This window comes from Vigna unguiculata, chromosome 11, assembly GCF_004118075.2.
Source record: "Vigna unguiculata cultivar IT97K-499-35 chromosome 11, ASM411807v1, whole genome shotgun sequence".
Classification (NCBI taxonomy): Eukaryota; Viridiplantae; Streptophyta; class Magnoliopsida; order Fabales; family Fabaceae; genus Vigna; species Vigna unguiculata.
This window is the reverse complement of record NC_040289.1, coordinates 2,147,913-2,163,134: the sequence shown is the minus strand read 5'-3', so window position 1 is coordinate 2,163,134 and position 15,222 is coordinate 2,147,913. Positions and strand designations below refer to the sequence as shown.

The 15,222-nt window shown below is 27.8% G+C and overlaps 3 protein-coding genes across 3 annotated transcripts; 1 reads left to right on the top strand and 2 right to left on the bottom strand.

The window, feature by feature from the left end:
• Positions 1 to 1,107: 1,107 nt before the first annotated feature.
• LOC114170600 (cytosolic sulfotransferase 15-like) lies at positions 1,108 to 2,158 on the bottom strand. Its single transcript, XM_028056113.1, has one exon. It carries the CDS (start codon positions 2,106 to 2,108, stop codon positions 1,128 to 1,130), a length of 981 nt encoding a protein of 326 aa, XP_027911914.1. The 5' UTR covers positions 2,109 to 2,158; the 3' UTR covers positions 1,108 to 1,127.
• A 6,447-nt stretch (positions 2,159 to 8,605) lies between these two features.
• On the top strand, positions 8,606 to 9,616 carry LOC114169408 (cytosolic sulfotransferase 15-like). Its single transcript, XM_028054550.1, has one exon. It carries the CDS (start codon positions 8,606 to 8,608, stop codon positions 9,614 to 9,616), a length of 1,011 nt encoding a protein of 336 aa, XP_027910351.1.
• Positions 9,617 to 13,719: 4,103 nt separating this feature from the next.
• On the bottom strand, positions 13,720 to 14,829 carry LOC114170217 (cytosolic sulfotransferase 15-like). Its single transcript, XM_028055704.1, has one exon. It carries the CDS (start codon positions 14,805 to 14,807, stop codon positions 13,830 to 13,832), a length of 978 nt encoding a protein of 325 aa, XP_027911505.1. The 5' UTR covers positions 14,808 to 14,829; the 3' UTR covers positions 13,720 to 13,829.
• Between the last annotated feature and the right edge of the window lie 393 nt (positions 14,830 to 15,222).

The following is a 15,222-nucleotide window of genomic DNA, read 5'->3' as shown; positions in this document are numbered from 1 at the left end:
ACGAGATTAGAGCATGCCTTTCGTTTCACCATTTTAGGGTCTCTGATTGGTGATGGTTTGAATATGAGGTGTTTTGGAATCTGATATTTTCTAATTTTGAAGAAGCGATTTTAGATTGGTCTTGTTTTGTGTTTTCTCTGAGTTTCTCTTTTATACGAAATTGAACGAAGCTTGTGTTGAGTGATGGTGACAAAGCCTTCGGTTAGAGCATTATTTGATGACAAGGTTCCAGTGGTGAGGGTTGATGTTTGTGGTGTCTGCTTTTGAAATGGTAATGGGAAAAAATATTTTGAAATGGCCACTACTTTGCTTTGGGTGTGTGGGTGTTTTAATTTTTTTATTTTTATTTTTAATGTCTATATTAGGCCTCAGTTATTCTAGAACCGAGACAGTAATGATTAAATATGCCTCAGGTGTGAACTGAGGTAGAAAGATAACCTTTTTTGTCTCGACAATATATGCCTCAGGTGTTAAACCGAGGTCAAAGATTCAAAATAACCGGGGCAAAAATTTTCTCCTGCACTAGTGTCCATATTTGTAGTTAATAAAACTCATCTATATGAAATTATTATAATTTGGAAAAATAGTTAATTTAAAAATAATACAATAAACTTCACAATTGTATAAGGTGGAAATTGTTTGCTACAAAATAACATCGAATAGAAACCTTTTTATGAGTGAGCATTAACTTCAAGGTTTTTGTTTTACCAAAAAACAATTGTATATTGTATCAAATGTTTTACAATCTATGCATCATTCATGTATTAAACTTATACCGTGTTAATATAAATAACAATATTACTTTTTCTTCAGTACACAACTTGCAACAACATGCTTTTGCAGTTCCAAACATAAAATTACATAATAGGACTGTGAAAGAAAAAGTGCGTAAATAAATTATTGAAAGTACATGGACCCAAACAAAACTTAAGGTTAACACACACTCAATCCAATTGATATTCGACAAAACAATCTGCATAACTCATGAATGCCTCTCACATAGTCACATTCAGAATCCGATACAGTCATATATATATATATATATATATATATATATATATATATATATATATATATATATATATATATATATGATATTTAACGCTGTAGGAGACGTGATTACAAATTTAAGAACATGTTTTAAAGGAAAGACCAGATCCACGTAATTTTTCTTCGATTGTTTTGGATAACTTGTCTATCATAGCTGGGGAAAAGTAGTTTACCCAATCTCCTATTTCACCTTTCCGAAAAAAGTACTTTTTCTCAATGTTTCTGTCAATTGTTCCAGATTTATTGACTTCTAGATTCTTCATTTTGTCGAAACTGCATAACTTGATTATGCTTTCGATGACTCCGTTACTTTCCTCTTCTTCTGTGAAAGGACAGTCCAAGAATTCTGCAACTCTTTTAACGTAAAAATTGACATCTTCTTTGAGTTCCTCATACTTCAAGAACAGAACCTTGTTTGGTGTAGCCATGCTCTGTTTCCAGTAACCTAACATATGATCCCAATGTGGACCATACCCACATATTCCCTTGCAGTACTTTTCTAAAGATTCCTCTATTGTTAGGTCATGCAGAGAGTGTGGCTTAATTTTATTGAAGAAGACCCATGCAGAAACAAAAGTGTCAAATGGGTTTCTGCAGATATAGACTATCTTGCAGTTGGAGTCCTTGATTGAGTTGGAGAGGGAAGGGAATGGAATGTGAGTAGCAAAAAGTCTTGGCTCAGTCATATCTTTGAGAGGGTAAGGACGTTTATATTGGAGATTATGAGGATGGAAGATAAATTCAAGGAAAGGAACAAGCTCATGAGAAATGGAAGTGAGTAATGGATGATTATGAGAAGGTGAGAAACGTTGTCTGTTGAGAATAGAAAAAGTTAGGGCTTTCAACCATGTAGTGCCTGATTTTGGAAAGGCAGCAACAATAACATCGTTATCTTTTGCCTCAAAGTGCTTCTGAAAACTGTTCACACCTTGAAGATGAAAGGATGGACACCAAAAACCTTGAAAAAGATAGAGATGCTGTGATTGCCAACCCGTGTCTTTGGGAAGGGTCGACAGAAGCAGCTTCTCTTCCTCGTACGGTCCTTCTGTTGAAGCCATTAGAAGCTCTAGCTATAGAGTGTGAATGTTAACTTAAGACAGAAAAGGTTGATGGTAATTCACCTCAATAAGGTATATCTTTTATAGCCTGGTCTAGCTGTTAAGAGTGAAATACTTTTTTTTCTTTGTTTTCACGTGTGTTCCTCTTTCTTATTATTTTTCTTCTTCTTTCTTTTGTTTGTCTTTAGCATTTACCGTGACATTCATTTTTGAATGAGTGAGTGTGACATTCTGAAAAGTAGGTTTGCATATTTATCATTCATTCTGAAAAGTAGGTTTGCATATTTATCATTCATTCTGACAAGCATTAATTCTCACAAGTAGGGTTCAACCTTTTGAAAAAGGAGGGTTTGTATGTGGATACCAAATGTAGTAACCTGTTGAGTTGCATGTGGATGATTATTTAGGATATTTGGTCACAATAATAGATATTGAGGTAGTTTTTATCTTGGTTCAAGTGAAGTATGAGCTTTGATCACATCATCAATAATAAGTATTCATCAATAACGTTTTCTTATTCTGATGTTTGAGTCCAATTACATATCTCTTTGCAATCTAAAAGTTTTAAATTTTGGGTGATTTATTATTTTTTGCTTAGCATGATATAGTTTATGTGATTTTTGTATGTTGGTATTGGCTAGAGGTGCTATTATTTGTACACTTTGATATTCATATTCTAAGATTTCATTCACTATTATTTGTAGTCTTTGTTTGGTTTACATCAATAGTCTTGTAAGATTAGCTCTTTGAATATAAAAATTATTGTATAGAGTTCTAAATTTAATTTGAATATTATTGTACTATATTCCTTTAATTGTAATGTTAATTAGACACCAATTTAAATTATAATTCACACATTAATTGTAATTTTTTTATTTATAATAAAGACTATCTTACATATAAACAATTTTTATTTTATAAAATAATATCTAATTTAATTGATGGATATTTTTAACTCTAAAATTGGGTAGGATTTTTTAGTGTGACGTCACTAATGCTCACTTATGTCATAAAACTTATCTTGATTTTGCAACTTTGTTTAAATGCATGAGTCGAGAAAATTGAGACATTTCTTGTTTTATTTTAGACCACTAGTCATATTAAGCTACCTTAATAGTAATTCACTTGTCCATCCCTTTGATACTATGTCTTTTTATTATTTTAATAAGCTGGTTACAAGCGTTAAAGGAGAAAAACCATGATTGTTGTAACCTTAGAGGATAAAAGAATGTTGAAATCATTTTGAGAATGGGTTCTTGAATGAATGTGGGGTGTATGTCATTTTTTCATCTTATGAATGATTCATAGTGAGCAAAAGAAACAAATATATTGGATAGAGATGACAAATAAACTCGTCCCCGTGGGTATTGCCCGAACCCGTCCCCGTTTTGACGGAAAATCTCCGCATTGACTGGGTATGGGTATGGAAAATTCTCGACTTTTTCAATTGGGTATGGGGATGGTTATGGGTATGTACATATCCCCGCCATAATACCCGTCCCCGCCATATCTCCGTCATCATTTAAATTATTAAAATATTCACAATTAATTAAGTAACCCAATATATATATTTATGTAATTATGTTAAAATGATGTATGTCAATTAAATTTTTTTTATGTCTCATATTTGAATATTTATATTATTTTTTAATATATTTATTTATTGTATATTTTCCTTTCATATGAGTATGTTTAATATTCTCAATTTAAGTGTTTAATAGCATAAACCTTTCATTTACTAGGTAATATAAAAAAAATTCTTTACTTATTTTATTAATTTTTGTTTCATTTGAAGAACTCTCTTTTTTCGATAAAACAATTATTTCTCAACCATTGAATATATATGTTAATATTTGAAAAGTGTTCTTAGATGTTTAAGGTATTTTTCATCTTATCATACCCTTAATTATATATTTGTTTTCCTTTGTGTGATTTCTTTAAATAGTTTTTCAAATTGTTTCTAAAACATACATTTGTTAATTTTGTAATATTTTATTTATTGTTTATTTTCATCATGTAGAATACTATTTTAGTATATTTTATCTAATTATTTTTTATTTTTTAACTCATTATATCAATCATACTGTAATTTTTCACTATAATTATATAAATAACTTTTATTTATTACAATATCAAAATTTAATGTAATTGCCATGAATATTTTTTTATCACCATCCAACATATATTGGAGTTCAAAAGATATAATAATCATGTTAAATTTTTTTTATTATGTTTATTATTTATTATTGGCTTAAATATACATTTGGTCCCTATTTTTGTTGTTTTTGTTCAATTTGGTTCCTATTTTTGTTTTGTGTTCAATTATGTCTTCATTTTCGTCAAATTGTGGTCAATTTGATCTATTTCACTAACGGTGTTTAAATAGTTAATGTTTTTGAACAGTACATGCCACGTGTCAGCTCCTGTTTTTTTTTTTTTTTTTTTTAATTTCAAAAAATATGTCTACGTGTAATCATAATTGTGTCACGTGCCAATGCTAGTGCCACGTGTCAGTTTATGGTTGTATTATTTCTTTTTGTTCAATTTAGTTTCAATATTCGTTATTTTTTATCAATTTAGTCCCTATATTTGTTATTTTTGTTTAATTTAGTCCCAAATTTTATTAAAATAGAACCATTTAATTTTTAAAATTGACATTACTATTAGTTATTTTTTAAATTCAATTATAAATTATAATATTTAATTATAAATTGAATATAATTCTTAGATTCAATTATTAGATAAAATATAATATTTAAATATTATTAAAATATAATTATTAAAATTTTAAAAATATATATTAACATTTGTAAAATTCACATTTAAATTTAAGATATTTAATATTTTTATTGCATTTTAGATATTAAAATCTAAAATATTTTAAATTTAAATGTTAATTTTACAAATATCAGTTTGCTTTTCTAAAATATTTTTAATATTTAAAACATTTTATATATCAATTTTAAAAGTATTCTAGAATATAAATATTAGAAAAAAAATTTAATAACTATATTCTTATAATATTTTAAATAATTATATTCTATTTAGCAATTAAATATACGAATTTTATTTGATTTATAATTAAATTTAAAAATTTATAATTGAATTTAAAAAATAATAAATTCAAATGTCAATTTTGAAAAATATTAATATAATTTGTATAAAAGATATTAAATTTAGTGTCAATTTAAAAGGGACAAAATTGATTTATTTTAACAAAAATTGGGACTAAATTGATCAAAAATAACGAATATAGGGACTAAATTGAATAAAAAATATAATACTACTACAAACTGACACGTGGCACAATTGTGACTTAACACGTGGACAAATTTTTTAAAATAAAAAAGATTAAAAAAATTTTAAAAATTTTAAAAATTTAAAAAAAAAAGTAAAAAAATAAAAAATATAACCAGGAGCTGACACGTGGCATGTACTGTTAAAAAACGTTAACTATTTAAACATTGTTAGTGAAAAGGACCAAATTGACCACAATTTGACGAAAATGAGGACTTAATTGAACACAAAACGAAAATAGGGATCAAATTGAATAAAAACAACAAAAATAGGGACCAAATGTATATTTAAGCCTTTATTATTTGTGTCATTTTGATTAAGTGATGTATTATCATTTTTATTAGTGTATAAAAAAAGAGATTCATTAGAATTTAAAAAATTGAAGTAAACAAACATTTAAAATATATTTTAATTTCAATATTTGTTTTCCTTTAAATTTTTTTAAAAATATTTTTAAATTTTATCAACTAGGTTTCATTAATGTTTGCAGTTTACAAATTTAATAAATGTTTTAGTTCTCATGAAATTTTATTTGGTATTCCAATATAAAATGTAATCAATTATAATTTATTTCAAAGTATTCGATATCGAAGAAACAACCATCCTCCTAATATTGAATATTTGATAATATTATGTTTTCTTTACCGTAATTTTTTATTATTTTATAAAAATTAATTACAATTTATATTGAAGTAGTAAGGAAACGGGTACGGGTACGGGTACGAGATTATATCCGTTATACGGTAGGGATGGGGATGGGATAAAACTTTGATACCCGTTGGGTTTGGGTATGGGGATGAATTTTTTTTACGGGAATGGATATGGGATAGTGAAACCCGTCCCCGCCCCGCCCCGTTGCCATCCCTAATATTGGATAATATAATAAAGTAAATGAATTTCAAACGTTAGACATAATTTTTTTTATCAACAATAAAAAATATGAATCGAAAAAAGGGACAATAAAATTGTCCCAACCCTTATAAGAAAAAGATAACAAAATAATATATTAGTAAATACACCAACAGAACACAGGATAAATGTTCACACTGAACAAAAAATTAACAACCCGCAAACCCAACCAGAACATAACTGACCTATTGCTCCTAAGATAAAAGAAAACTTCAATGAGAAATTGTGCTAAACAAATAAGAAAATTCAATAATTCGGACTAAACTTCCAAAAGATTTGAGGAGGTCAAATTTTCAAAATATCTTGTGGCATAATTAATTATTTTATTCCAAAAAATTTATATACACAAAATTACAACAAAAATTATGAGTTTTCACTTAATTATATATTGTATAAGATAATTTCAAGAGACTTATATAATAGATATATATGATAGAGATGTTTATGTAGATAAACCATATATTTGTTATGCACTCTTATGGTTGTATAGTCTTTTAATATAAATAAAGATTTTTTTAGATCTTAACAAATAAATTTGTATTGGTATTGAAATACCATATCTTTTATATATATATATATATATATATATATATATATATATATATATATATATATATATATATATATATATATATATATATATATATATATATATTTTAGTGGCGGAACTTCAACAAAAATTTTAGGGGGCCAAATTATATTTGTTATATATAAATTATTTTTTCCAGTTAAAAAAAGTTTTCATTTTCCCACATTATTTTCTCTATTCAAAACAAGCACTCATAACGATAGAGTCCAAAACATATCACAATAATATATATATAAAAGTAGCATAAAGTTTATCATCAACAATAATATATTAAAAAAAATAGCAAAAGTTACCTTTCCGGGATTACGTTCTAAAGCATTTCAAAATTCATTATATATAACTTTAGGAACCTTAGAGAGTTATTTTTCATTTTCTTTAATTTTTGGATTTCAATAAAGTTTCTTAAGTTTATATGACATAGATGTACTTTTTTCATCTTCATCACAAACCTTCCACTAAAAAAAAATTATTTTACTCTTTGCCATAATTTTTCTAATATAAATTTGTCACCTCTCACCTATTTAGAAAAATATTAAATTATGAATATCCTAAACTAAATCTTAAAACCAAGACTCAATATTCTAAGAAAAATAATAACTTCTAGATTATTATATTTCCTTACCTTAAAGATTCTTAATCTTGTTCTTCTCTTACACGACTTACATGTCTAAAATAACTCTATCTACATAAAGAAGAGTTTGATGAACAATTAAAGCATGATTTTATGATCTCTAACCGATAGATACATGCATAGAGCGTAAAAAAAGCACATATTACTTCGAAAAAAAAAAGAGTAAAAAATGAATTTATTCAAAAGAAGAAATTATTCAATCCAAAATGTTCCTTAACTTCTCAATTTTTTCCTGGTGCAATTTGATTTTAAAAATAGTAAGAAATTGATGATGAAAATTGAAATGGGAATAATAGAAGAGAAAGAGATAGAAACAAGAAAAAAAGAAAAACCAAATAAAAAAGTAAAAAAAATTATAATAAAAAAACATTAATTTTAAATTTAAAAAAGGTTTTTTAAACTAAATTAATATAAATAAAATAATAATATATAAAATATTTTTTAAAAATATATAAAAAATTAGAAAAAAAAAAGTGTGTTGGGGAGCCATGGCTCCCCTATGTCACCACTAAGTTCTGCCACTAACATATATAACAAAATATTATAAAAGATTTTAATTTTATTAAAAGACAATATAAATATTATCTTAATCATAAATTATTAAAAAATAATTTTTAAAACAATTATTATAAAAGTCAATAATTAATTTTATATCTTCTAACTAAATCAAACTTAAAAAGCCTATCAGAAAAATGCAAACAATCTTTGAGGCCGTTGCTTGTTTTCATCTGTCATCGTCAGTGCTAATATTTGGCAAATATCATAAGCTTATAAAACATTTGTTATGATGTCCATTGCCCTAATGGTACGGTTAAAAACAAAAAAAAAAAATAGTAAAAAATTAATAAACTAAATTACCATTTCAATAAAAAAAAATATCTTTTAAAATAACTAACCATTTGGTTAAAGACAAACGTATAGAAAACGAATATTAAATCATTAATAAGATTCTTTCCAACTTGAACTAATTTATATTGAATCGTTTGTCACTACTGTAAAAACAAGCTACCATTACCATTTTCTATGTCTCCAACAATTCTCTTAGATTTCACAAAAAAAAAAAAAAAAACAATGGATGAGAAACAAGTTAGTGAAGAAAAGAAACCAAGCCAAGATTGTAATGAGTTAATTGTTTCTCTTCCTAGAGAGAAGGGTTGGATAACACCTTATCTCCATTTATTCCAAGGGTTTTGGTATTCCTCAAGTGAAATCCAAGCCATAAGCACTTTTCAAAATCACTTCCAAGCAAAAGACAATGATATTGTTGTTGCTAGTGTTCCAAAATCAGGCACCACTTGGTTGAAAGCCCTTACCTTTGCCATTGTCAAACGTGAAAATTTTCCTTCCTTAGAGAACCATCCACTACTTGTTTTCAATCCCCATGAACTTGTGCCTCCATTTGAATTTGTCATATATGATGAAACTAATTGGCAAGTTCACGAGCTACCCAAAATGCCAGAGCCAAGAATTTTTGGAACTCATGTTCCATTTTCTTCATTGGCCAAATCAATCAAAGAGACAAATACTAAGATCGTTTACATTTGTAGGAACCTATTTGACACCTTCATATCTACCTGGGTTTTTGTGAACAGAATTATGCCTGAGTTTTTGCCTGCATTGCCTCTAGAGGAAGCTTTTGAAAGATACTGCAAAGGGATAATAGGGTTTGGTCCATCGTGGAACCATATACTAGGTTATTGGAGAGAGAGCATTGCAAGACCAGATAAGGTTTTGTTCTTGAAGTACGAGGATGTTAAAGAAGATGTTGTGTTTAATGTGAAAAAAATTGCAGAATTCTTGGGGTGTCCTTTCACTAAAGAAGAGGAAAGTAATGGAGTGATTGAAAATATAATTAAGTTGTGTAGTTTTGAGAATATGAAGGAATTGAAGGTAAATAAATGTGGAACCATGGGCAAAGGAAGGATAGTTGAGAATAAGTATTTCTTTCGGAAGGCAGAAATGGGAGATTGGGTAAATTATTTTTCTCCTTCGATGGTTGAAAAATTATCTAAAATTATAGAGGAAAAATTAAGTGGGTCGGATTTATCATTTAGAGTGTATGATCTTAATAATAGTATTTAGTCAATGATGTTTTTGACATAGTTGTTTATTTAAATAAATGCATCTAAAAGTGCTTAAAAAAATCATAAACTAAAATTAACTTTTGCAAAGTTTAAAATCATTTTTCTAGAACAATTTATATGAATATTTTTCATGACTATAAAGTTATGCTTAAGTTAATTTTAGTTTATAGAAGTTTCTTCTTATTATTTTTTTTTTCTCTCTTAACACTACTAGATAAGTTTATCCAAATGTTGTTGTATCTCTTTTCTTCAAATAAAGAGTGTAAAAGGTCTAAAAGACAATGTTGTGCCTACCTTCATTAGTAGAAATCAAAACTTGATGGCAAATTGTATTTTAGTTTTACGATAATCCTTATTTTTCTTAAGCTTATTTATGTTTGAATGGCTTCTTTATTTTATGAAATTATTATAACTGAATGATACTCAATAACTAACTATATATTTATTTATTTTAAATTGATTAATCTATTTTGTTACACGATGATTAGTGTTTGGTGGTTTTCCTAGACTGTGTATGTTAGATCCGAGGGTCGGGAATGCAATTAACTATAACAATATATGATGTTATTGGAGATGACGTTTAAGTTTTGTATTCAAAGCATAATAATGAAGAATCTGCTTTTTACATGCAATCTTTATTTCTATTTTTTTGTGATGATTGTGAGATATTACTCTATGTGAAGAATAATGAAGAAAAATCATAGCATTTTATTTTATTTTTATTTATTATTATTATTTATGGATTGAGGTAACCCAATTACCTCTTATTAATATATGTATTCTTGTTGATAAAAAAACAATAGAACAATAATTCTTATTTTGAATTGAATTAAACTAAATTTTATAAGTCTCGTTAATGTTTTATAGGTTATACATGTGTTGCGGAGTACAATGGGATGAAGTCAAGCAATATATTTAAAGAGTTTCAAAATATTCACAACTACGCTAATTTGCTATTTTATGGACAATATGTTGTGGAGTGATTATTTCTTAAACATCAAGTTCATATTTTTCTCAATTATACATTTGAATATAATTCAATTGATTTTTATTCATTCTTTTTAGTTACAAATATATTTTCAAGATATTGATGTTTTGTATGTAATTAACATATATTTTGTTATTAAAATTGATTATTATTTAAGTTTTTCTTGTAGTAGTGTAATTCAAATTGAAACAATTTAATTGTGTTTAAATTTCCATGAATATTTTGTGGTTGTTATTATGTTTACATTTATCACTATTAGAAGGTTTAAAAGGCATCTTCTACCTAATCCCAAATCATTTATATAAAATAAGTTTTAAACATGTAGCAATGTGCTTACCTAATCATACCGTGAGAAGTTTAATACATTTGAATATGAATTATTCACATTTAATTATATAAACTCCAAATCAACTATTGGATCATTATCAAACATCACTTGTATGAGTACTATTAAATATAATTCATTATTTTATTTTTTACTTTTAAAAATATAAATACATATTAGAGGTAAAGAATATTATGATTAGGTAGTGATCCAAGACCACTTGATAATATATATTTTTGATAGGGAGATTGTACTCTACCTACAACCTACATTTTCCAAGCTATTATCAACTACTCTTTTGGAAATTCAAGGAGCATAGTATTGGGAGGAATATAACTTGCCTTATCATAGCCAATTTTCATCTTGTTCGCTGGCTTTTCACAATGCAAGAACGTGTGTGCTACAATTAGGAAATGTTTATAGATCAATTTGCTTACAAAGTGGATTTCTTGATAGGTTGCAAAGATCGAGAAAATAAAAGTTCGCATATTGTCAAATACTTAATTGATAATCGAATGACAAAGTGTTAAAAATTTTGTTTAGAGCGCAAGAGTCTTTATAGAGAAAAAGCTCTCACTCCACGTGGTAAAACAAAATCCTATGCATTTTTCTCTTAAAATATAACAATCCATCAGATTGATTGAGTGTAACAAATGATCTTTAAACCTTATGATCACAAATATTTTAAAAGATAATATAGAACAAAAGGCATAACATTTTTTTTATAAGTTGTGATGTTTGTTGTATATTTTTCCCATACAAATATGTGATATTTATAATACAAGAAAGTGATTAATGAATAAATTGTAATAATTCTAAGTAAAACAATAATTCATAATAAAGTTAAAACCATTAATTCATGAATAGTATTTACCAATAAAATTAATAATCCATAAAAATTGTCGAGTATTAGGGTGGTCCCGAAGGCACAACTATTAGGGTGGAGGTTATTCTTGGATAAGTTACCTACAAAGGTTAAACTAGCAGGAGGAATTCAATTACAAAAACCTATGTGAGATGTGCTTAGCAAGTGAAGAGAATGTAGAACACCTATTATTCTCATGTAGTGTATCCCAAAAGGTGTGGAATATGTGTGATAGATGGATGAGGATGAGCTCACTGTATCATGTTAAAGCAAGCGATAATTTTCAACACTTCCATCTAGTGAACCTTAATAGAAGACAAAATAAGATTTGGCAAGGAATGTGGTTAACAATAGTAGGGAAAATATGGAAACATAGAACTTGGGTAATTTTTAAACAAAGGAAAGTTTATTCTGTAGAGATATTTGCTCTTGCTCAGGTAACAGCTTGGGTTTGGATGAAACATAAAAGTCCATCTGTTATATTCTCTTAAAGTGATTGATTTCTTTCTCCTTATGTATGCTTAAAATCTTTGTGATATGATTAACTGTTGCGTGTTTAAGTGTGTCAGGCAAGCTTGTACAGGTCACTATTGACTAAAGGACCAAGACAAATCATAAATAAAATAGTACATGTTGATCAGTCTCCTCTGGGACAGAAGTGAAATTGCCCAGTTTAACAATTAAATGCAATGAGAATGAAATGTATTAAGCGTACTTAATCTTTCTTGTTCTCTTGGAGGGTCATTTGGATGCATTTATCCTCCTTCTACGAGGTGGAAGACGTGTTCAAACGTTTGAAGTATTGACATTAGGAAGAATGTGATTTGATTAATGTATACTATTATTATACTGTTCATAAATTTAGTAGGGGTCTGTGTATTAGGTATGCATATTCTTTGTCCCCTTTGTTTTGTGGATCACAAAGTTGTTCCAAATTGTGATCATTTAATTTTGGATGGTCTTTTGTTTTAATAGAGCCACAATGCTAAGCTATTGCATCTATTTGTCCAAATTTTGTTTTTTTTATAAGGGTTAGAGCACCCCTCAAATATTCTATTTAATTTATTTTATTCTTTGCTGATAGAAAAATATTAACGATCCTAGCATAATTTATTTATTAAATTATATTAAATATTTTCAACACTCACTCGTCAACTTGATGTTCCTCGGCATTGCAATCTAACTTGAAACCATTGCATTAAGTCTTGTCTTTGATTAACAATTTAATCATCCTTTCCCTAATTAACTAATTGAAATAAAATAAGGAAAGTTTACAATATAAATATTGGTATCATCTTACAAAGTAATTTATCGGATTTCAATGTTCCAATTTTTAAAAGAAAAAATATTTTGGACTTTTAGTTTATTTATAAATTATTTTACCTAATGCTAAACTACAATACATCAATCATTCCCAAAGAAAAATACAAAAATGCATTTTTATACTATTACTTTTTGTTTTTATTAAGCTAAATTGTTGAAAAAAAAAAAACTCCCCTTCTTTTAAGTTGCTTTAACACAACAAAACAACGAGTATTGGCATTCAAACACAGTAATAACTGTTGTCCTAAAATATGAAAATTAAAATAACAAAAAAAATCTAACATCACAACTCTAAATTAAACATGGTTTCACAAATTCCAAAATGAGGTGAAACTACTTTAATATAAATCTCATATAAAATTATTAAAGTAAATTAATTTCTAAATTGATCATTATAATAAATTAGCATCTAAATTAATTTTTCATATTATCTATGATAGTTTTGATCACAAAAAAAATTGATTTTTAAATTTGTCAGCGAAAGATAAAAAACTTCCTGAAACACAAAATTAAATCAGTCAAGATCCAAAGGAAGAACTTTGTCTTGAAACATTAAGATACATTTCCATTCAACTGAGATTGAATGGTTACAGCAAGGTAGACACATTTTATTACATTATGACCGACACCTCTTTATTCAGCAAAAGAAAAAGTGACCACAACATTTGTAGCGAAGACACAGCAACATATGTGTTTGGCTCTTGAAAGTTTTAAGAATACATATTAAACGAAAGACCTGATCCACTCAATTTTTCTTCAATAATTCTGGACAATTTGTTTATCATAGAAGGAGAAAAGTAATTTACCCAATCACCTATTTCACCCTTCCGAAAAAAGAACTTATTGTCAATGAATTTGTCTAACTTTCCTGAAACGTTTACCTCCAAATCTTTCATTTTCTCAAAGCTACACAGCTCGATTATGCTTTCAATCTCTCCATCACTTTCTTCCTCTGCAGTAAAGGGACATCCCAGAAACTCTGCAATGTTTTTCACGTAAAAATTGACATTCTCTTTAAGATCCTCGTACTTTAAGAACAGTACTTTGTTTGGTCTAGCCATGCTCTCCTTCCAATACCCTAACATATGACTCCACCAAGGACCAAAGGAAACAATTCCATCACAATACATTTCAAAAGCTTCCTCCAGTTCTAATGCTGGGAAAGACATTGACCTAATTTTGTTAAAGTAAGTCCATGCAGAAACAAAAGTGTCAAACGGGTTCCTACAAATGTATATTATCTTAGCATTAGACTGAATGAGTGATTTAGGCAATGCAGTGAAAGGAGTGTGAGTACTAAAAAGTCTTGGCTCAAGCATGTTGGATAGGTGCAGAAGTGGGTCATGGATTTCATCACAGAAGATCTTAAACTCAAGGGAAGACACAAGTGTATGAGGATTGGAAGTAAGTAATGGATGGTTCTCTGCAGAGAAGTGTTTGCGGTTGACAATGGCAAAAGTAAGGGCTATCAACCAAGTAGTACCTGTTTTTGGAAAGCTTGCAACAACAACATCACTATCTTTTGCTTCAAAGCATTTTTGAAAACCTTTTACACCTTGTATAGCAATACCTGGGCACCAGAATTCTTGAAATAGGTAGAGATAAGAGGATGCCAAACCCCTCTCTCTGCGAAGGGAGAAAACTAGTTTGTCTTCTCCATTTGCATGTTTTCTATCCGTGGAAGCCATTGAAGTAGTTTACCACAGTAGTGTGTGTGATCATTTTTCTCACCTTGGTGTAGTTTTTTATAGCATCAATCAATGTGGTTTAAGATGAGGAAAATAATTGAATATGTTAGTGCAAATTACAGTATTATTAATATTTTTTTTTTTATGGCAGACATATGTTGTGTATCCACCAACTTTATTATTAAGTTGTAAAATGGGTTAAGAAGAGTATCCTTATTAGGTGTGATAAATGCAGTTTTTATCTTCATCTTCAGTATTGCTTTTGTTTTTGTTTTTTGGTTTTTTAATTGGAAGTTGGTTTTTAAGAGAATTTCAATTTACAACGAATGAAAAATTATTTCCATTTACTTGAATTTTTCAGTTTATTTCGCTTTCTCATGGCTTGGTTTCCGAGTAAACTATTATTTTATGCTGA